Source organism: Panthera uncia (genome assembly GCF_023721935.1).
Source record: "Panthera uncia isolate 11264 chromosome C1 unlocalized genomic scaffold, Puncia_PCG_1.0 HiC_scaffold_4, whole genome shotgun sequence".
NCBI lineage: Eukaryota > Metazoa > Chordata > Mammalia > Carnivora > Felidae > Panthera > Panthera uncia.
Genome location: NW_026057585.1, coordinates 80777288 through 80799366, shown reverse-complemented (window position 1 = coordinate 80799366; position 22079 = coordinate 80777288). Strand labels below are relative to the sequence as shown.

At 43.6% G+C, this 22079-nt stretch overlaps 1 protein-coding gene across 2 annotated transcripts in view; it reads left to right on the top strand.

The window, feature by feature from the left end:
• The window catches only part of KPNA6 (karyopherin subunit alpha 6), a 69359-nt gene extending 47280 nt beyond the window's left edge, over nt 1–22079 (top strand). For both annotated transcript variants that reach the window (XM_049617607.1, XM_049617606.1), the window contains exons 2-14: nt 6128–6261; nt 7156–7248; nt 7652–7751; nt 8603–8697; nt 9671–9802; nt 10986–11074; nt 11965–12064; nt 12382–12545; nt 12732–12810; nt 14449–14574; nt 14867–14994; nt 16029–16207; nt 16817–22079. In XM_049617607.1, the coding sequence (XP_049473564.1) occupies nt 6128–6261; nt 7156–7248; nt 7652–7751; nt 8603–8697; nt 9671–9802; nt 10986–11074; nt 11965–12064; nt 12382–12545; nt 12732–12810; nt 14449–14574; nt 14867–14994; nt 16029–16207; nt 16817–17004 (1607 nt within the window). In that variant the 3' untranslated portion in view covers nt 17005–22079. The remainder of the gene's footprint in view (nt 1–6127; nt 6262–7155; nt 7249–7651; nt 7752–8602; nt 8698–9670; nt 9803–10985; nt 11075–11964; nt 12065–12381; nt 12546–12731; nt 12811–14448; nt 14575–14866; nt 14995–16028; nt 16208–16816) is intronic.

The following is a 22079-nucleotide window of genomic DNA, read 5'->3' as shown; positions in this document are numbered from 1 at the left end:
CATAGAGGCAGGCGCCTGGGTGGCTCTGTCATTTAGAGCGTTCCACCTTGAGCTCAGATCATGATCTCAGCGGTTTGTGGGTTCGAGCCCTGCATTGGACTCTTTGGGAGCCTGGAGCCTGCTTTGGATTCTGGATCTTCCTCTCTCTCTGCCCCTCCCCCACTCATGCTCTGTCTCTCCGTGTCTCAAAAATAAATAAATTGGAAAAATAAAAATAATACCAAATAAATAAAATCTCTTGAAGACATAAGAAGCTATCTTTCTGACTTTGGGAGCATTAAAGGATTTATTAAATAACAAAAAGTTAAGAATAAAAGAACATTTTTAATTACATTATAATGAAAAACTTCTTGTTAACTCCATAAGGTGAAAATCAAAAAAACTAAAAAGCTTCAAACTGCTGGAAGATATTTGAAGACACTTTATTTATTTGTTTGTTTGTTTGTTTGTTTGTCATTTTGAAAGAGAGAGAGAAAACAAGTGGGGAGGGACAGAGAGAGAGGGAGACAGAATCCCAACCAGGCTCCACACTGTCAGCACAGAGCCTGATTCAGGACTTGAACTCGTGAACCGTTGAGATCAGGACTTGAGCCAAAACCAAGAGTCGGATGCCTAACTGACTGAGCCACCCAGGTGCCCTGCTGGAAGATATATGTAACACACATAACCAACAAGTGATTAACAACTAGAATATCTAAAGAGCTACAAATTAATAGGAAAGGGGCTAATAATTCAATAGAAAAATATTCAAAATACACAAATGGATTTTTTACAGGAGAAACATAGCTAATAAACATGAAATCTTACCTCATTAGTAATCTGGGATGTGCAAATCCCTATCTCAGTGAAAGACCTTACTATACAGAGTAGATTGGCAAAAGTGAAAATTCCAGGTAATAAGCTATATATCAACAGAAGCCTGTTGTGTATTGCTAGGATAGTATAAATTGACATCACATAAAGATGCGGTTTATATATACAATGCAATACTGCTTGGCAGTGAGAAAGAATGAAATCCTGCCATTTGCAACATGTTTGGAACTGGAGGATGATATGCTAAGTGAAAGAAGTCAGAAAAAGATACATGTTTTCACTCATGTGGAACTGGAGAAACTTAACAGAAGACCATCGGGGGAGGGGAAGGGAAAAAATAGTTTCAAACAGAGAGGGAGGCCAACCATAAGAGACTCTTAAATACAGAGAAAAACTGAGGGTTGATGGGGGGGGGCGGGTAGGGGAGAGGAGAAAATGGGTGATGGGTATTGAGGGCACTTGTTGGGACAACCACTGGGTGTTGTATGTAAGTGATGAATCATGGGAGTCTACCCCCAAAACCAAGAGCACTGTATGTTAACCAACTTGACAATAAATTATATTGAAAAATAAAGTGGCGCCTGGGTGGCTCGGTTGAGTGTCCGACTTTGGTTCAGGTGATGATCTCACGGGTCTTGTATAGGGCTCTGCACTGACAGCTCAGAGTCTAGAGCTGATTCTGCCGCAGATTCTGTGTCTCCTTCTCTCTCTGCCCCTTCCCTGCTTGTGCTCTGTCTCTCTCTCAAAACTAAGTAAACATTAAAAAAATATATATAAATATAAATTAAAATTTCTCTTAATGAAATGAAAAAAAATTTAAATGTTGGCATCACATGGAAGGCAACATGGTACTAGTTCATCAAGTTTAACATTAACCTGCCTACAGCCCAGCAATTAATTTCTTAGAGTTCTCAAAGTGTGATCTGCACAATATTTCAGAGGACCTGGGAAGTGAAGATTAAAATGTTATCTGCCGATGACATGATATTATACATGGAAAATCCGATAGACTCCGCCAGAAGTCTGCTAGAACTGATACATGAATTTAGCAAAGATGCAGGATACAAAATCAATGTACAGAAATCAGTTGCATTCTTATACACTAATAATGAAGCAACAGAAAGACAAATAAAGAAATTGATCCCATTCACAGTTGCACCAAGAAGCATAAAATACCTAGGAATAAATCTAACCAAAGATGTACAAGATCTGTATGCTGAAAACTATAGAAAGCTTATGAAGGAAATCGAAGAAGACATAAAGAAATGGAAAAACATTCCGTGCTCATGGATTGGAAGAATAAATATTGTCAAAATGTCAATACTACCCAAAGCTATCTACACATTCAATGCAATCCCAATCAAAATTGCACCAGCATTCTTCTCAAAACTAGAACAAGCAATCCTAAAATTCATATGGAACCACAAAAGGCCCCGAATAGCCAAAGTAATTTTGAAGTAGAAGACCAAAGCAGGAGGCATCACAATCCCAGACTTTAGCCTCTACTACAAAGCTGTAATCATCAAGACAGCATTGTATTGGCACAAAAACAGACACATAGACCAGTGGAATAGAATAGAAACCCCAGAACTAGACCCACAAATGTATGGTCAACTAATCTTTGACAAAGCAGGAAAGACTATCCAATGGAAAAAAAGACAGTCTCTTTAACAAATGGTGCTGGGAAAACTGGACAGCAACATGCAGAAGATTGAAACTAGACCACTTTCTCACACCATTCACAAAAATAAACTCAAAATGGATAAAGGACCTGAATGTGAGACAGGAAACCATCAAAACCCTAGAGGAGAAAGCAGGAAAAGACCTCTCTGACCTCAGCCGTAGCAATCTCTTACTCGACACATCCCCAAAGGCAAGGGAATTAAAAGCAAAAATGAACTACTGGGACCTTATGAAGATAAAAAGCTTCTGCACAGCAAAGGAAACAACCAACAAAACTAAAAGGCAACCAACAGAATGGGAAAAGATATTTGCAAATGACATATCGGACAAAGGGTTAGTATCCAAAATCTATAAAGAGCTCACCAAACTCCACACCCGAAAAACAAATAATCCAGTGAAGAAATGGGTAGAAAACATGAATAGACACTTCTCTAAAGAAGACATCCAGATGGCCAACAGGCACATGAAAAGATGCTCAACATCGCTCCTCATCAGGGAAATACAAATCAAAACCACACTCAGATATCACCTCACGCCAGTCAGAGTGGCCAAAATGAACAAATCAGGAGACTATAGATGCTGGCGAGGATGTGGAGAAACAGGAACCCTCTTGCACTGTTGGTGGGAATGCAAATTGGTGCAGCCACTCTGGAAAACAGTGTGGAGGTTCCTCAAAAAATTAAAAATAGACCTACCCTATGACCCAGCAATAGCACTGCTAGGAATTTACCCAAGGAATACAGGAGTACTGATGCATAGGGGCACTTGTACCCCAATGTTTATAGCAGCACTCTCAACAATAGCCAAATTATGGAAAGAGCCTAAATGTCCATCAACTGATGAATGGATAAAGAAATTGTGGTTTATATACACAATGGAGTACTACGTGGCAATGAGAAAGAATGAAATATGGCCCTTTGTAGCAACGTGGATGGAACTGGAGAGTGTTATGCTAAGTGAAATAAGCCATACAGAGAAAGACAGATACCATATGTTTTCACTCTTATGTGGAGCCTGAGAAACTAACAGAAACCCATGGGGGTGGGGAAGGAAAAAAAAAAAGGGGGGGGTTAGAGTGGAAGAGAGCCAAAGCATAAGAGACTGTTAAAAACTGAGAACAAACTGAGGGTTGATGGGGGGTGGGAGGGAGGGGAGGGTGGGTGATGGGTATTGAGGAGGGCACCTTTGGGGATGAGCACTGGGTGTTGTATGGAAACCAATTTGACAATAAACTTCATATATTGAAAATAAAAATTAAAAAAAAATAAAATGTTATCTGCTGATTCAAAATGGATCAAAGACTTAATTGGTAGAAACTGAAACTATAAAATTCCTAGAAGAAAACATGGGAAATAAGACCTTGGTTCTTGCCAATGATTTTTCGGATATGACACCAAAAACACAACAAAAGCAGAAATAAACAAGTGGGACTACATCAAACAAGAAAGCTTGAACCAAAATGAAAAGGCAACCTATAAGATGGGAGAAAATATTTGCAAACCATGTATCTGATAAGGAGTTAGTATCCAAAATATATAAGGAGCCCATACAACTCAGCAACAACAACAACAACAAAAACCCCCAAGTACTCCAATTAAAAATGGGCAAAGGACCTGAATAGACGTTTTTCCAGAGCAGACATAGAATCGCCAACAGGTACATGAAAAAAGTGCTTAACATCACCAATCATCAGGGAAATGCAAATCAAAACCACAATGAGATACCACCTCACACCTGTTACGATGGCTATTATGAAAATAGATTAATTAAATAACGAGCTAAGCGGCAAAGAAAGACAAATACAAATACATGTACATGTAGAATCTGAAAAGACCAAACTCCTAGAAACAGTAGATTGGTGGTTGCCAGGGGTGGGATTGGGGAAATGGATGAAGGTGGTCAACAGGTACAAACTTTGGTTGTAAAGTGAATAAGGGATCTAATGTATAGCTTGTGACTACAGTTAACAGCACTGTATTATATACTTTAAGGTTGCTAAGAGAAAAATAAAGGCTGGCTAGTATTCTCTTGGGGTGCCTGGGTGACTCAGTCAGTTAAGCATCCAATTCTTGATCTCAGGGTCATGAGTTCAAGCTTCATGTTAAGCTCTGTGCTGTGCATGAAGCCTACTTAGGTAGACAGGTAGGTAGGTAGGTAGATATGTAGATAGAGCGAGTGCGTGCACGCGCATGCGTTCGTTGCTCCTTCGGTCAAGCATTTGACTCTTGATTTCAGCTCCAGTCATGATCTCCTCGTTCTTGAGATCTGAGCTGTCAGCCTGGAACCTGCACTGGATTCCCTCCCTCCCTCTCTGCCCCTCCTTTCCTCTCACTCTCTGGATAAATAAATAAACTTAAAAAAAAAAAAAAAACAGGTTATAGATCACTTATATCTCTATAGCTGGAAAAAAGTTGTAAAGATGTTATTTGCTGTTTTTACTATTTTGACATTTGTACTGCAAAAGTAGTACAAAAGCAATGATGGGAAAAGTTCTGGTGTCTTAGCACAAATCAACACAGTGGCACCAAAGTGTACTAGTAGTCTGTATATTTGCCACTAGCTCACTCACTGTTGGGGAAAAAAATTGCTATGTCCTTGATGCAACAGGACAAATCCAACCTTTGAAAATGTGTCTGGAGGAAGATCGCCTGTGGTAATTAAGTTACTAGCTAAATTAGACGCTTTATAAATTGAAACTGTTTTTAAGGAAAAAAGAGACAAACTGGAAAACAGACTTAACTTAGACAACAAACTGATGGTTACCAGAAAGGAAGTGATGGCAGGGGCATGGGTCAAATAGGTGAAAGGGACTAAGAGCACACTTACCTTGATGAGCACTAACTAGTGTATACAGTTGTTGAATCACTATATTGTACGCTGATATAACACTGTAATTAATAGAACACTACTTGTTAACTATCCGAGAATTTTTTTTTTAATTGCCGCTATTTTTACGTGACTGAATGACAGACTATTATTCAGACTTAGATATTGGGCAGATGTTTTCTCAACATGCATGCCATTCAGGATAGCATTTTCCTTTTGCCTGGAGTTGGGGTGGGGCTGGAGGAGCCTGTGATAGAATGAGAGCCCACAAGTAGATTCAGGCATATTGGTAATGTTCTAGTTTAGATTTGGTGGTGGGTTTACAGATGTTCATTGTATTATTTTGCTTGGTAACATTATATTTCATCTCTTCGTTTTTATCAAATATTACAGAATTAATTAAAAAAAATTTTTTTAATTTGAAAGATAGATGGTGGACGTTAAAGATAACAGTATCTCACTGAATTAGATGTTTTCAAGTTTATTGAGCAAGTCAAGTTTTCTCTGTTGTCATAGAGGGATCATAACTTGTGACCATTTACCATATGGCCTAGCATCGTTCTAATACTTCACAGTAGTATTAACCTATTTAATCCCTCCCACAACTCTCTGAAGTAGGAATAGTTATGTCCATGTTTTAAAGATGAGATGTCAGGTGTTAAGTTATTGAGATTATCAGCCCTCCTCGAGGAGCTTCAGTCCCCCTGAGTAGGGGGGGTTGGGAGGCCGGGTGGAACCGAAGCCCAGTGAAAAGGAAATGCTGTCCTCTTAAGAGCCTTTATATTTGTATCTTCTCTTTTTCTAGAGACCATGGCGAGCCCAGGGAAAGACAATTATCGAATGAAGAGCTATAAGAACAATGCCCTAAACCCTGAGGAAATGAGACGAAGAAGAGAGGAAGAGGGCATTCAGCTCCGGAAGCAGAAACGGGAACAACAAGTAGGTTAACCTGAATATGCTCAAACATACTGTTCAGGGAAATGATCCAGCTGCCATGGTTGGGCTGCTCCTTGCATTTATTCTTCCTTTCCCCTTGGGAAAACAGCTTAGCTCTGGGGCCACTCATCCAGCTTTCTTTATTGTAGAGAAGTGTTGGAAGCTTCGAAGAAAAGAACCAGTCCCTTACTCCTTTTCCACAATTTAGAACAACGTAGACATCATGTATGTCTTCTGTATAACATTCTAGTTCTAGCCCCTTGTTGCCTTCTCTCTTCTTCACCCCTACAGTCAGCATTAGGCCTGGCGCCTTAAGAGGTTCATCAGCTATTCTGGACTGCCTTACTTCTATGTCTTCAGTCCATTCTCTGGAAGTCTCCCTAGGACTGAGACTGTATGAATGCCTTATCAGCTATGCTCCACCACACACCACCAACCGATTGGTGCCTTGCCCCGGTCTAGATGCTGTCACCTAACCTGCTTGTGCCCACCCTCTTGCTTTACTGTTACTCCTTTCCTTCAAAGCCTTTTATATCCATCACCTTTTATACAAAGGGCACAGAAATCTTTAAATGGTCTCTTAGGGGCACCTGGCTGGCTGGCTCAGTCGGTAGACCATATGACTCTTGATCTCAGAGTCATGAGTTCAAGCCCTGCTTTGGGCATAGAGCTTACTTTAAAAAAAAAAAGAGAATGTTCTCTAAAAAACGTCAAACAATTAGATATAAAACAGTCAAGTGCTTAGATATCTTTCCATGTCCATATATTAAGCTTGGCATTGTCTCAACTATCCTAGCATTTCCTTGGCAATTATTGACATAATTTAACATCGGATCATTCTTTGTTTTCTTTATTACAGTGAGTAGTTTTACCACTATATCTTTTCTTTACTTTCAGCTTTTTAAACGGAGAAATGTGGAGCTGATTAATGAAGAAGCCGCCATGTTTGACAATCTCCTCATGGACTCCTATGTGAGCTCTACCACTGGGGTAAGGCCCTTACATGTGCTTCAGGAAGGCCTGGGAAGTACCAACGTGTACAGAACAGGCAGTTCACATCATCCAGTGGCTTTGGCAACAACCATGCTAAGCTCTTTCTTCCATGGGCCCTTTTGTAGCTGGTTGGCTTAAAGAATCAGTAGGGTTACATCTGTGATGGAGACACCTGAGAAAACATTTTAAGGGAAGCCCTTATTTGCCTCAGAGGTTAGGAATCATTCAAATATCCCAACTTGAAGCAGCCATGAATTAAACAAACACCTTCTCCTGAGCCTGCTGTTATGCCATCCTCTTGCCCTCAACTCTTTAACAAGCAGGATGCCAAGCAGGGGTGTGTGCTCATATCTAGCTCTAGTGTTGGTTTGCCAAGTCTTAAATCTGTCTTATGTTCTAGGAGAGCGTGATCACACGAGAGATGGTGGAGATGCTCTTTTCTGATGATTCTGACCTACAGTTAGCAACCACACAGAAATTCCGGAAACTGCTCTCCAAAGGTACAAATCCTGGTCTTCCCCAGGGAGGCCCTACGTGATTTAACCTTATGTTTCCTTTCACTGACCTCATTTGCTGTTCCCCTTCACTCGTTCTACTCTAGTCATACTGCTTTGGTGTTCCATGGACAAGCCAGGCACATTCTTACCTTTGTTCCCTCTGTTCCCTCTGCCTGATATCCTCTGGTTGCAGATACCTGTGACGACTCCCCACTTGCATGATCATATTCTAGGTTCTCAACAAGCCTCCCCTGATGCCCTGTATAAAAAAGCAGATCCCCTTCACTCTCAGCATTCTTAATCTTACCCTGCCCTACCTCTTTTTTTTTCCCCATTATACTTATTAATATAATAGAAAGTCTCTCCTCGTTAGGACATAAGCTCTGTAAGGGCAGAGACATTTGACTTTGTTCGCTGTAGTGTTCTCAGTACCTGGAACTGGCACATAGTTTGTACTCAATAAAGATGTGATGTATGATAGGAAAAATACTTCTTGTCTCAGTAAATGAAGCAGTCCTGCCGAGAAAAGAATGCTCTTCTTAGAAGGGAAATATTTAGACTAGGGTTGCCCATTTCTTGGGCTTTCTTTTCCTTAATTACTTGCTTGCTTAGTTTCAGGAAGCCAAAGGCAAGTACACCTAAATTAGGGATTGGTTTTCTCTTTAGCATCCTAACTAGATCACACAGTTCAAAAATGACCGACTATTGTGAAAACCACCTCACCAAAAAGGAGTTTGGAAATGTTGATAAGGACGGTCAGGACTACCTAGGAAGGATGATAAACCGACCCCAGTGAATGCACCAGCCGAAATCTCTCCTGACTTTTCCTCTCTTTCCTTTCTCCCCTCTTCCAGAGCCTAGTCCTCCAATAGATGAAGTTATCAACACTCCAGGAGTGGTGGATCGGTTTGTAGAGTTTCTGAAGAGGAATGAGAATTGTACATTACAGGTGAGGACTGGTGTAGAGGGGTACCAGATGAAAGCCCCTTTTCCAAGAAATTGTAGTTGAGTGTTTCTATAGACGCATCTCTCAGGAAATAGACAAGTAATATGAGGAACTATTTAAGAGATGCTTCAGAGGTCTTGGCCTCAGATAAGAGAGCCAAAACCTCTTCTCTAAAACAATCTCGAAGGACACCAGAATAGGACAGGCTGATTATTCAGTTATAAATCAAAGGTTCTGGGGTGCCTGGCAGGCTCAGTCGGTAGAGCATGCGACTCTTGATCTCGGCGTTGTTAGTTTACTTAAAATATATATCTACTTTTTTTTTTTTTTAACATTTATTCATCTTTTGAGAGACAGAGAGAGTGCAAGCAGGGGGTGGTCAGAGAGAGAGGGAGACACAGAATCTGAAGTAGGTTCCAGTCTCTGAGCTGTCAGAGCCTGACGTGGAGTTCGAACTCACAGACTACGAGATCATGACCTAAGGCGAAGTCCGGACGCTTAACCGAGTGAGCCACCCAGACACCCCAGTGATCTCGTACCTCTAATTACCTGTGTGACCTGAAGCAAATCATTTAGCTCCTCTGCGTCTCTCTTTTCAAAAATGAGTGATGAGTCAATGCATTAAAACTTAACCGGAAACTCAGCTGAAAGGGACTTTGAGTCACACGTGTCACTCTAATACTGGTTTCAGAAACGAAGAATGTGAATGAAGTTCAGGGAATAAAGCAACTTGCCAAAGGACTCGGGTGCTATGGTAGTGCAGAGCTAGACTTGGGACCATTGAAGCCCAGGTCCATTCTTCCCATTGTGTCACATCACTGCCCATACTGTGTTTTGTCATTTAAAGGAGAAGAGGAAAAGGCTCAAGTTTTAGTGTTTTAGTCAGGGGCAAGAGGCCTACTGCTCTCAACCAGCTGGTAGGCATGGCTGCTCTGTCTGGAATGACCTCTCAGTCATGGCTTAATCTCACTTCCAGTTTGAAGCTGCCTGGGCTCTAACGAACATTGCCTCTGGAACCTCTCAGCAGACCAAGATTGTCATTGAAGCAGGGGCCGTCCCCATTTTTATAGAGCTGCTTAACTCAGACTTTGAGGATGTACAGGAACAGGTAATGCTCAAGTTTGGCTTAATTCTTGATAGTACATGTATCATAATAACAAATACATTTGGTCTTTGTCCCCGGTTCCTAAAAATTCCTAAACACCTTGGAATTTTCTGAGTGATAGGAGTGTCTTTTGTTATTTATAATGGAACACACCCAATGAGATGACTGGGTGGGGTTCCTAGATAGCGTCAAGATGAGGGGGTTGTCATCAGAACCCCCAACTCTTCCATCCCTCCACCCCACCTCCCCAGAGAGCTTCTGGGTTGGTGAATACATTGATGTGGTGCCCTGCAGAGGGCACAGAAGTTCTGCACCACCCTGACCTCTCTCCCCATACCTTGCCCTATGCATCTCTTCCATTTAGCTCTTTCTGAGCTGTGTCCATTACAGTAAGCTAGTAAATGAAAGTAAAGTGTTTTCCTGAGTTCTGTGAATCATTCTAGTGAACTGCTGAAACTGAGGAGGGGATTATGGGAACTTTTGCATTTATAACCAGTTGGTTAGTAGTATTATGACACCCAGGAATTGCGACTAGTGTTTAAAGTGGGGGTAGTATTGTGGGCCCGAGCCCTTAACCTGTGGGGTCTGCGCTAACTCTAAGCTTAATGTCAGAATTGAATTGGATTGTTGGACACAAAAATGGTGTGGGAGAATTGATTGCTGGTGTAGGGGAAAAAACATAACATTTGGCATCAGAGGTAGGTAGTATTGGAAAAAAGACACCACAGTACCCATTTCTCACTATCTACGCATCGTAGAGATAAAGACACAACTTGCATTTCTTCACTGGACTTTATTGATTGGATAGAAAATGGAAAGTGGTACCAAGATTTTTTCCTTCGTTACTACATATGGAGTAGATCCTATCAGGCTGCAAAAATGCAACTTTCCAATCGCTTTCTCTTTTTCTGGAGAGTGGGCATAGGGAGGTCTTGGTTTGGCTTCTTAGGCTGCAGTAAGATGTCAGCCTATCTTTCCCACTAAGCCAAGAACTCCCAGAGGAAAGGCCGTCATAGAACAAGTGCTCAATAAGGATGTCAACAAGGAGGGTACCTGATCCTGTTCAGGATGTCTTGGACCTTGATACGGTTTTTGTCCTAGTTACTGATGGGTACTCACTCTGGTGTAAAATATTGACAGGAGCCACTAGAGTCTGTGAGTGACAGTTCCACCGTCCCCTTTTCAGGCAGTCTGGGCACTGGGAAACATAGCTGGAGACAGCTCCGTTTGCCGAGATTACGTCTTGAACTGTTCCATCCTTAATCCTTTGTTAACGTGAGTAATTATGATCATCTGCAGCTGGGGCATCTATAAGGCAGACACATGGCAGATCTTTTCGGGGCAGCTTACATTAAGATGTTAAGTAAATGCAAAAACACTAAAAGTATGCTCATTGCCAAGGTAAAAGATCGGTATCTTTTGAGAGTAAGAAGATTGTGCCCCTGGTCTTTGCTGAGTACAGTCTTCTGTTTCCTGACTGTATGGCACTATAGATTCTAGTGTTGGTCATACCTACCTCATCATTGAGCCAGAAGAGAGAGGCAAGACTAGCCCATCTGGAAAAATCCAACCTTCTCTAAAGAATGCATTGATTTATCATTTTATGCATAGGTACATTGGAGAGCTCTGTTGTAAAGCACAGATCAAAGACCCCATGAAGGAGCATAGGAGTCCTTCTCCCGTCCGTCCCTCCCATACCCTCAAATAGAACTTCATCTAAACCAAAACAGATAGATAAACTGTTCTTCCGAGACCACAGCCCCGTAGACTACCACCATAACTCTTTCTTGGGCCCTTCACAGACCTTTAGCTTTTATTTCCAAGGAGAAATAAAAGTATTCCTTGTTTAGATCTCGTGGCCACGGTTAGAGGCACAGTATGTCCTACCTTAAAAGGTTTTCAGACCTACTCAAATTCCAGCCCTTTGTCCTTATTAGCTGTGGTCTTAACTAGCCACAGCTGGTCCTAATTCTCTGTGAAGATGTAGGTCAGGCCTCCTGGTCCAGACAAGCACAGTTAACTTAGGTCTCTGGGTGGGAAGACAAGGTGAGGCTGCAAAAATCTTAAGGGTCTGATTGGACTTGCTCCTGGGGTTCATAGGTGACAGCCCTGTGCCAAGGGCATCATTGCTCAGGATCTGTCTTAAGACTTTGCTGTTTCCTTAGACTCCTTACGAAGTCCACAAGACTGACAATGACACGGAATGCAGTATGGGCCCTGTCAAACCTCTGCCGAGGAAAGAACCCACCCCCCGAGTTTGCAAAGGTAAGAGAGCTTACCAGTTCCTGAGTGAAAGCAGTTTCCTTCATATGTAGGAATTTTGATATGGGAGTTTTCAAGTCTTTGGGTTACCCCTTAGAGTCTCAGTCCCTGGGAAACTAGAAGAGGCAATTGTCAGTGAAGTAGGTGATCTCATGTACCTTGGACAGCAAAGTCAAAAAGGTAGTTCTGATGGTATAATGTAGGAGAAATCTCTAGGGCTTAGAATTACTTGTAGAGGAAGGGACAGCAATGTTAGGGTTAGTGGTAGAGCTGACGTAGCCCTGTCCCTCCATGAGTCTCTCTCACTCTGCTTCCAACAGGTCTCCCCTTGTTTGCCTGTGCTGTCTCGCCTACTCTTCAGCAGTGACTCAGACTTGCTGGCAGATGCTTGCTGGGCCCTTTCTTATCTGTCCGATGGCCCCAATGAAAAGATCCAGGCGGTCATAGACTCTGGAGTCTGCCGAAGATTGGTAGAGCTTCTAATGTGAGTGGTCTGATTAGAAAGTACAGATTCCCTAAGTTTCTCCCAGGCTCTAACTAAAGAACTGCAATAAGCATTCTGCTGCTTTCTGCAAAGATCTAGAGCCATGAGAGTGCTGCCAGCCTTGGTGGTCGGCAGGCTGGTAACTGTGTGCTGGCCCTCTACTGATCGGTTCTCCCTTCTCTGTAGGCACAATGATTACAAAGTGGCCTCTCCTGCCCTGAGAGCAGTTGGTAACATCGTCACTGGAGATGACATCCAAACCCAGGTAAGGAGGAAGAGAGCTGTTTATAGACAAAATCCTTCCCTGATGTTGTGTGTGTGTGTGGGGGGGGGGGGGGGTTTATTCGGGCAGTGTGGTAAGGAGAGAAAGCATGGGCTTGAGTAAAAAATTCCAACTTTGACACTTCCTGTATGATTGTGGGCAACTTAGTTGCCTTCATTTCTTCTACAAGTTGGAAGCAAATCATCTTCCACTGGGAGCTTTTGAAGGAAAACTGAGTGGAATAAACTGCCTTACTACCTGAGACGTTATAGGGTAATTCTCAAGTTTTGGAGTCCTGGTCCCCATGAGACACTAAAAGCTGCAGAACCTTATCCCTACTTCCTATACCTTTAGAATCCCATCTCATGTTAATAATACTTCCAATGAGGGCACAGTAGGAACAGTCCTTTGTTCAAAGGCTAGAGATCAGAGTATTGTTTAAGTCTTGAGTTGGCATAATTTGGTAGAATTCTTGACAAATTCTTGAGTGATCTCACTCAAACCCACACTCACTACCTAGGTCATTCTTGTGTGTGTGTATGTGTGCACGTGCGCGAGCGTGTGCATGTATGTGCGAACATTCATAACATAAATTGTACTGCTTTTACCATTAAGTGTACAGTTTAGTGGCAGAAAGTCCATTCACCTTGTTATCTGTCAACACCATCCATCCCCACAACTTTCCATCATTCCAAACTGGTTTTCTGTACCCATTTAATAATAACTCCCCATCCTCCCCCCCTCCCCCCCTTCCTCAGCCCCTGGTAACCATCATAACACTTTTTATCTCTTAGGAGTCGATTGCTCTAGGTACCTTATATAAATGGAACTATATATAGTTGTCCTTTTGTGTCTACTTATTTCACTTAGCATAATGTCTTCCAGGTTCATCCGTATGTAGCATGTGTCATGCCTTCATTCCTTTTTAAGGCTGAATAGTAAGCAGTCCATTGTATGCATATATCCCATTTTGTTTATCCATTTGTCTGTTGATAGATTCCTGGGTCGTTTTTACCTTTTGGCTATTATGAATAATGCTATGTTGAACAATGTGTACAAAAGTATCTGAGTCCCTGCTTTCAGTTCTTCTAGGTACATACCCAGAAGTGGCATTACGGGATCATATGCTAATTTTATGTTTAAGATTTTGATGGACCACCATACCATTTTGCACACTAGCTGTACCATTTTATACCTCCAATAGCTAGATACTAGGTTCCAATTTCTCCACAACCTTACCAACACTTGTATTGTCTGGGTTTTTTTTATAACAGCCATCTTGATAAGTGTGAAATGGTATCTTATTGCAGTTTTGATTTGCATTTCCCTAATGATTAGCGATGTTTGGTATCTTTTCATATGCTTATTGGCCATCTGTATTTCTTTAGAGAAATGTCTGTTCAAGCCCTTTGACCATTTTTTAATTGGGTTCTTCAGTTTTTTTGTGTTTAGTTGTTAAGAGTTCTTTATACATTATGGATATTAATCCTTATCAGATATGATTTGCATATATTTTCTCCTATTCTGTGACTTACCTGTTCACTCTGTTGATGGTATCTTTTGATGCACAAAAGTTTTTAATTTTGATTAAGTCCAGTTTACCTAATTTTTCTTTTATTGCCTGTGCTTTTGGTGTTCTAGGTCATTCTTAACTGTTCAGCCCTCCCTTGCCTCCTCCACTTGCTGAGCAGCCCCAAGGAGTCAATCCGGAAGGAAGCTTGCTGGACCATTTCAAATATCACTGCTGGCAACAGGGCTCAAATACAGGTACAAGCAGTGGAGGGGAGGGCAGGAGCAGATGGGAAGGCATGGGAACTTGAGCAGTTGTGGGTTATTTGCTTCCAGAAGAAAGAATTTGTTTCCCTTTAGAAATTGGAGCCAATATGTGCTATTAAAGATTCTTTCTAAGAAGCCAGGTTCCTCTGTAGCTTCTCTACGGGGAGAACAGAGGATTCCCAGGAAGAGGAAGATGTCTGAATCATAACTGATTTTGTAGGCTAGATTTGCTTACTCTTTTTGAAGTGACTTTCTCTCTACCATGCTCCCCATCTTCTCTCAGGCTGTCATAGATGCAAATATCTTCCCTGTGTTGATCGAAATCCTTCAGAAAGCAGAGTTCCGTACAAGGAAAGAGGCAGCCTGGGCCATCACCAATGCCACATCAGGAGGAACCCCTGAGCAGATCAGGTATCACATTCATTTTTCATTGTCTTGAGTGGTATGTATACTGTCCTTCTTGGTTCATGGTCTGCAGTGACTGCTAAACTGCCTTTTCTGGAATAGATATGCCCTAGATCTAAACCAGCAGCTGGTTTAACTGGTAAGATGCTAGATTGGTACTGAAATTTGGAATAGATTGCTCTAAAGCATGAACTTCTTTTCCTTCCTAGAGAATAGAGACCTATAACACAGACATCCATTTCTCCTCTACTTCTTTCTCCAGAGAAATTTAAATCCATGTAATTCCCAATTATCCATATAAATGAAAGAGAACCAAACTGTGGCTCATTCACAACAGCTTCTTTGGGAAATCACTTTTGGGGGTGACACTTGGGAGAAACAAACAGAAAGCCACTGTATGTGTGTGCATTCTTTGATTCTGGTTTCCGTTATCAACATGAGTAGGGGTGATGGGAACTGGACAAGTGTTTTGTCCTCAGATTGTGGCCCAGGAAGAGAAGTAGGAATAGATTCAACATATTTAAAGCCTTAGGAGAAAGGGGATAGCCGTTGGTTAAGCTTTGAAGGACACAGGGTTGCAAAAGCCCTTTGGGACAGGAAAAGCATAAGTAAAGGCACAAGAATCAGAAACTTGGAGATGTTTACACATTTGGAAGGTAGGGTCCTTGGAAGAGAATGATGGGAGGTGATGGGAGATGATGGGTAGGAACCTGATTGTAGAGGGTCTGTTTTGTCATGCCTATAGAGCTTGGACTGAAAATTTTAAGCAGGGAAGCAATGTGTTCAGAGTAGTAACATTACACTAAGGGGACATTAGAGATGAGAGGAATCTATGACAGCCTTCCTCATGGAAATGAACTAGACTTGGAGCATTGGGAGGATGGAGAGACTGAGATAAAGGATAGGTGGTTGTGAAGGCTCAGCAAGAGGGGGTTGCTCAGAGACCTGATGTGTGAGGGAGACCCACAGGCCCCACAGCACCTGCCTAGCACCTCCCTTGCGCTTTGTTAATTTAGAACTTGCCCGGTCTCTGCCCTTAGGTACCTGGTCTCACTGGGCTGCATCAAACCCCTGTGTGACTTGCTGACTGTGATGGATTCGAAGATTGTGCAGGTGGCCCTCAATGGGCTGGAGAACATCCTTCGGCTTGGAGAGCAAGAGGGCAAGCGCAGTGGCTCAGGGGTCAACCCCTACTGTGGCCTCATCGAGGAAGCCTATGGTATGTGCCCTCTCCCCAACCTCACCTCTGCCTTCAGTAGAGAAGTTCTAGGTCATGACCCAGGGACTGTGAGCCCCCAAAGTAGTATACATGTGAGGCTGTGGGATTTGGGGGGTCATCATTGAATGCAAAGTTCTATCCCATCATATCCTTCTCCCTCTGAGGAGCAGTAGATCAGTTCTGTTTTTTGATAGGTTCTGTCTAGTAAGGAGGTATGGCACAGATGCAAAAATACAGCTCTAGAATTGATGAGAGAATCAGGCACTGGAAGGTATGCTTCCAGCTGAGTGTCTAGCAAGTCCCAGTAAGAGTGCTCATCTTACGACTTTAGAGAGACTAATGATTTACCCAGGCCACACAGGTAGTTAAAAGCAGAATCAGGACTAGAACTTCTGGCTTATAGCTGACATTTTGGGTTTTTTCCTTTGGGGTTATGTAGTTTTAGGAAAAGGTCTTAATTCTCTTCTTTCAGGTCAAAGAGAGATCTGATCATATTACTTGGTAAACATTAACATACCACAAGGAAGGAAAAACGGATAAATATTTCATGGCCCCGTGGAAAAGCAATCACAGTTCACTCTTGTCCCTCCTTCCTTTTTGCCACCATAGGCTTGGATAAAATTGAGTTTCTCCAGAGCCATGAGAACCAGGAGATCTACCAGAAGGCCTTCGACCTCATTGAGCACTACTTTGGTGTAGAAGATGATGACAGCAGCCTGGCCCCCCAGGTGGATGAGACACAACAGCAGTTCATCTTCCAGCAGCCTGAGGCCCCCATGGAGGGCTTCCAGCTATAATGTCTGCCTCCGGGGAGGGGAGGGGATGGGAAGCACCACCAACCAGCGGAAAAGCAGCCCTCTGGTGGGCGGGAAACCAGCCCCCCCATCATCAGCCACCATACACCTCTGCTGCCCTGGAAACTGTGCTCTTGACCTGCTCCGCCCCCTTCCCTGGAGGGAGCACCCTCTGGACAGACAGAACCATCTGAGGCTCACATTTGGGTTTTGTGACAAGAAGGGGACGTGTTGGGTTTTCTTCCTTACACTATATTTTGGCTGCACATATGTCTTTAACCCAGGAGCCCCAGGGGTAGACAAAGGAGGACTGAGGTAATCAATTTTGCACCTTTTTTTAATTTTATTTTTTCTTTAGTGGTGACTTCCTTCCCTTTTATCTTCCTTCATCCTTCCCAGTTCTCTGCCCTGATCTGTGTAACTCTTATCTTGGGTACTTGAGCAGATGGAATGTTCCAGAGGTGGGGGGTGGGAGGGGAGGGGAGAAATCCAAAACAAAGTGTTCTTGCTCTGACAGAATATTAATCTTGTATGCTTGGATTGAGTTATTTAATTTTTTTTTTCTTTTGCACATTTTTCTTGTATTAAGATTGCTCTTTCCAAGAGCCATGAGTTCCTGGTTTTAGGAATCCCAGCTGCCAGCATGGTCTGGGACTAGAGGCTGAGGGGGAGGTCACCATGAGACAAAGGCCCCTTCCTCCCTCTAACCCCTTTCCAGACCTCTTTAGTTTGGGAGATCTCCTTCCCTCTCCAGGGGCAAGTACACCAGTGGGAGGGGAGGGGAGGAGCACAGGCCTTCAGATGGGGCTTCCCATGTGTCGCTACTGATCCCATGTTTCCTACCCACCTTCCTATGGTGCGACCCAACTTCATTTGTTTACTTGAAAAATTCCCCTCGGAGTTGAATGAACCTCTGAGGTAGCTGTATTTTCTCCTAAGCACGAGACAGGGGGCTGTGGGTCTTCCTCTCTCCTGAGGAGAAAGTCCTTGCTCTGGTGACCCATAAGTTGCAGAGGAGGCTGGAGTGAGAGCGTCATGTATTGGGAAAGCCAGGGATCCCTGCCTTTGGCCTTTCTTCTTCCTCTTCCTCTTCCTCTTCCTCTTCCATAGTTGGATCATGTATATTTTACTTCCAAAGGAGAGAATGTCAAAAAGTTCTGTATTTTTTTATATTCTATATATTAGGTAGGTCAATCTTAATTGGTCTCAAGAGGAAGAACTGTCTGTAATTTCTAGAAGTAGGATACTGTGAGGAAGACCAAAAAGAGATGGGGAAGCTCCTTTGCTCAGGGAGCCTGAGCTTGGTCCTTTTCCTCTCTGCTTAGGTTCTGGGCCACCAACCTGGGACCAACCCTTAGCGCTGGAACCTTTCCATAGCAGGTCAGCCTGGTCTGATTGTCCCAGTACCTGAAGGGAGCAAGGATGGCCCCAGGGCCCAGTGAAGTCTACCACTCTAGTCCTTACTGCTAAGTGTCCTGCTTATATTAGGAAACCCAAAAAGCAGTCTGCCTTCTCAGATTCAGTCTCAAAGGCCCTGTCCACATAAGTTATCACACATGGCTGCTTCTCCAGTTATCACAGAACTTAGCAGCCTCCGGACTTTTGTGAGAGTCACTGGTATCTTTCCTGTTTGGGAATTCTTGGACCTGGTTTGGGTCTTGCCCTTCCTGGTGACAGTTATAATCCTAATGCCTTTTCTCTTTGAGGAAAGCTAGAGTGATGCTTCAGTGGCTTGCCTGCGCTTTGGTGGATTACAGGATAGTAGAGCCCAGTTGTTGGGGAAAAGGATGGAGAAAGCTGCTGGCTAAGTGTAGACCAGCTGCGGAGCTGTGGGCACAGTCGGGTCCCTGCACCGAGCTGTAGTTCCCCTTCCCCAGAGACTGTGCCACTCTTGCTCCCGTTCCCACATATCCCCCCCGGCTCAGGTTAAACCTATACCCCTCTGCTTACAGATCTAAAGTTTAGGTGCTCACTGTCGGCCATTGGTCTTGAATTTGCCCTCTCCTTCTAGTGTTGAGATCCAACTCCAGAACCATTTTCTAAGGAAGGTGGTTTGGGGCTTGTGGTTGTCACTAAAAAGTCACACCAATGCTGTTACACTTTAGTGAGTCAGATGCTATTCTTCAGCTTAAGAATGACAACTACCAACCCACAAGTAGGCAAGGGGCAGGACCCTTGTCACTTAGCCAGCTGACTCCATCATGAAACTATTCTCCTACAGTTCAAAGAAAAGCCACCCGCCCCCCGCACGCGCCCCCCATCCTTATCCAAAGGGCAAAGCACTTTAGTAGGACCTATTTTATACATCTCAAGCAATAGTTGAGTCCCTGACATTGGGGCCAGATTTTTCTTGTGAGACATACACATCCTGCTTTTCCCAACTGCGCCTCTAAAATCTTACACTTCAGATCTGGGACCTGTACCAGATGGAAGATTCTCTTTTGATCTTCTGGCTGCTGCTTAAAGCCAGTTTTCTCCAAGGACTTCAAAGGTGAAGTCTCCCAGGGCACAACATGAGGACAGATTTCTCATCAGATAAAGTGGCCTCTAGGAGCTTTCCTTTGTTGGTGTCTTCCTCAGACCATATTTTCCCATTATTTCCCTCTAACCTACCCTTTCAGCCAGCAGGTAAGATTCTTCCAGCCCACAGGGGCAGTAATACCACCTTCTCTGTCTCCTCCTCTCCTTTGGCCCTCTTGGGAAGCAAAACATTATTTCTGTGGCCCAGCCTTGACAGCCACTCTTTGTGGGCAGCCCCCACTTGGACTCTAGACCCTGGCCTTGGTGAAGTCGAAGGCCACTTTTTGGTGGATTTCTGAATGGATGTTGTAGGGATGAAGGGGCTCCCCAGCCTGTCGTAGGGAATAGCCTGAAAAGACCTGTTTTTAGAATCTCCCTATGTTGGCACATGGCTGGTCTATCCATTTTAAGATCTCTGGTGGAGGTGGAGGTATCTAGGTGTGGATTAGAGGACAAGGAGCCGCCTTCTTAGCTCAAGTGTTCTAGTACTGTTTGGAACAGTGCCAGCTTTTCTTTATTGCCAGCCCCTCTGGTTATCCAACCCCCTACATCTTCTCTAGTACTAATAAAGTCTCTAGTCTCAGAAACCTGCCTTCAGTTCTGAGCTATCCCCAGTGACTGACTGCCTCACCTTGGTGTTGGCTACAGCCTTCCGGTAGAACCACATGGGTTCCACTTTCAGCTGGCCAGCCTAGTTACTTGGGGCACTGTGTACAAATGACCCTTCGGAGGAGCAAGCATTGATGACCTCAGCTTTCAGGAACCCTTGCTGTCCGCTCCCCCCACCCCCACCCCTTACCTAGAACCCTTAGACCTACTCCTACTCTTTGCCCTGGAAGCCACTTTCCCGGAGCCCTGTTTTTTGGAGCTAAACTGCACAGATTATAGCTGCTACTGTACTTGGTCAAGGAAGAGCAAAAGAAGGCTCTCAGGCACACTCTATTTCTCTCAAGCCACACCAGTTTAAAATGAAAACCGTCTTAGCAGAATGAACTGCTGGATTTCCATTTTCTCATGTCTACTACCTGCCTTTCCTCTACATCCTAGAGTTACCCATTCTAGCAGACTAGAAGGGAAGGAGATGAACACCTAACAGTACTTACTCCTCTTCCCACAGTGTCCTTTGGAGGCCTCAGCTCATTTGTTCTGGCCACATCTCCTCCCTGAGACTCATTCAGCTTGGTATCCATCATCTCTGACTCCTCAGTAGATTCATCTTGTGAGCTCAGATTCTGGAGTTTGAGTTGAAGGCAGGGAGCTGTAAGGAGAACAGGCTGGCTGGAGGCCTCAGGACTGTGTGTGCCTCCCTGGAAGAGGGAAGGGTGCAAGGCTCAGTGTGCTGAACCATAGGAAGTGTTCATAACCAGCAGCAACATCTTCCAGGTAGGACTATCCTAGAAGCGAGTGCGTGAGACTTGAGAATTTGCTCAGAGTAGGTTTCTTCCACAGCCGTTTAGGATTTCACATTGTAGACCAATCTTGTCCAGTATTTTTTCTGTTTTAACTTTTGAATTCTTTTGTTAAGCCAGCAAGCTGACAATTTGGCCCTGCGGGGATCCATGTGGTAGACACTAGCTGCTCTTTGGCCAAGGCCTTCATAAATGATTCAGTCATCCCACTGTCTACCCCCTAGCCCCACCCCCACACTAAGACCACGATAAGGGAAGAATTTGAAGTCCATACCAATCAAGTCTGTGAATTAAAGCTGTTATTTTTCCTCTGAGATGGCATTTTGCATCAGGCCTGGGGTATGTGTAGAACCAAAACTAGGTGTGGGAGTCAGCATTAACTTTTGGGTTGGGCCCAGAGCATCCAGGAAAAGGTTTGTGTAGTGTGTTACAGAGGTCTCCAGTGGGTCTGGGCCTACTGTGCTACTTCTGGGCCAGCCTGACTGCTGATGTTCACATTAGCACATACCTGAACGGCCAGACTTGCTCCCCTGTGTAGGTTAGATTTTCAGCCCTTGGGTTTGGGGAGAGAGAACTCTGCCATGCCTTGGGGGCAGTGAAGGAAGTCAAAGCTCAGATCCAGAGACTGGCTGGGAACCTCCGACTCAGGATGTCTTTAATGAGTCCACCTCTACAAGAACTCTCAGGCCCTGGAGCTAGGTACTGTCTCTTTCAGCCAGCTTCTGTGGGAACTGTCTGACTGAACCACTGAAGAAGCATGGGGGGTGGGAAGGCGGTATGAGGTCCCAGCCACCCAAGACAGACTGGATGTCCTTCAAAAACAGCTTGGGTTCCCAGCTAAAGACCCTAGGAAGCTGAATCAAAACTTTTTCCTCACTGGTTTATTCTTTCCAAATTCATTTGCTTTTAGTTTTCCAAAAACTATAAACTCTGGCTGTTTTCCATGTTCTCAGGGCCCCTGGGTAGACAGACAAAGCTTGATGATTTCAGAGCAGACATAGGCCAAGAAGCCGTGGCATTGAGTGTGCTGAGTCCAGACAAATGATATTTATATACACATCCAAATTTGAAGAGAAAATGTATTTCTTTAGGTTTCAAACACTGTACTAGATATAAAGCAAAAATAAAAACCTGTTGCAAAGTTCTAAA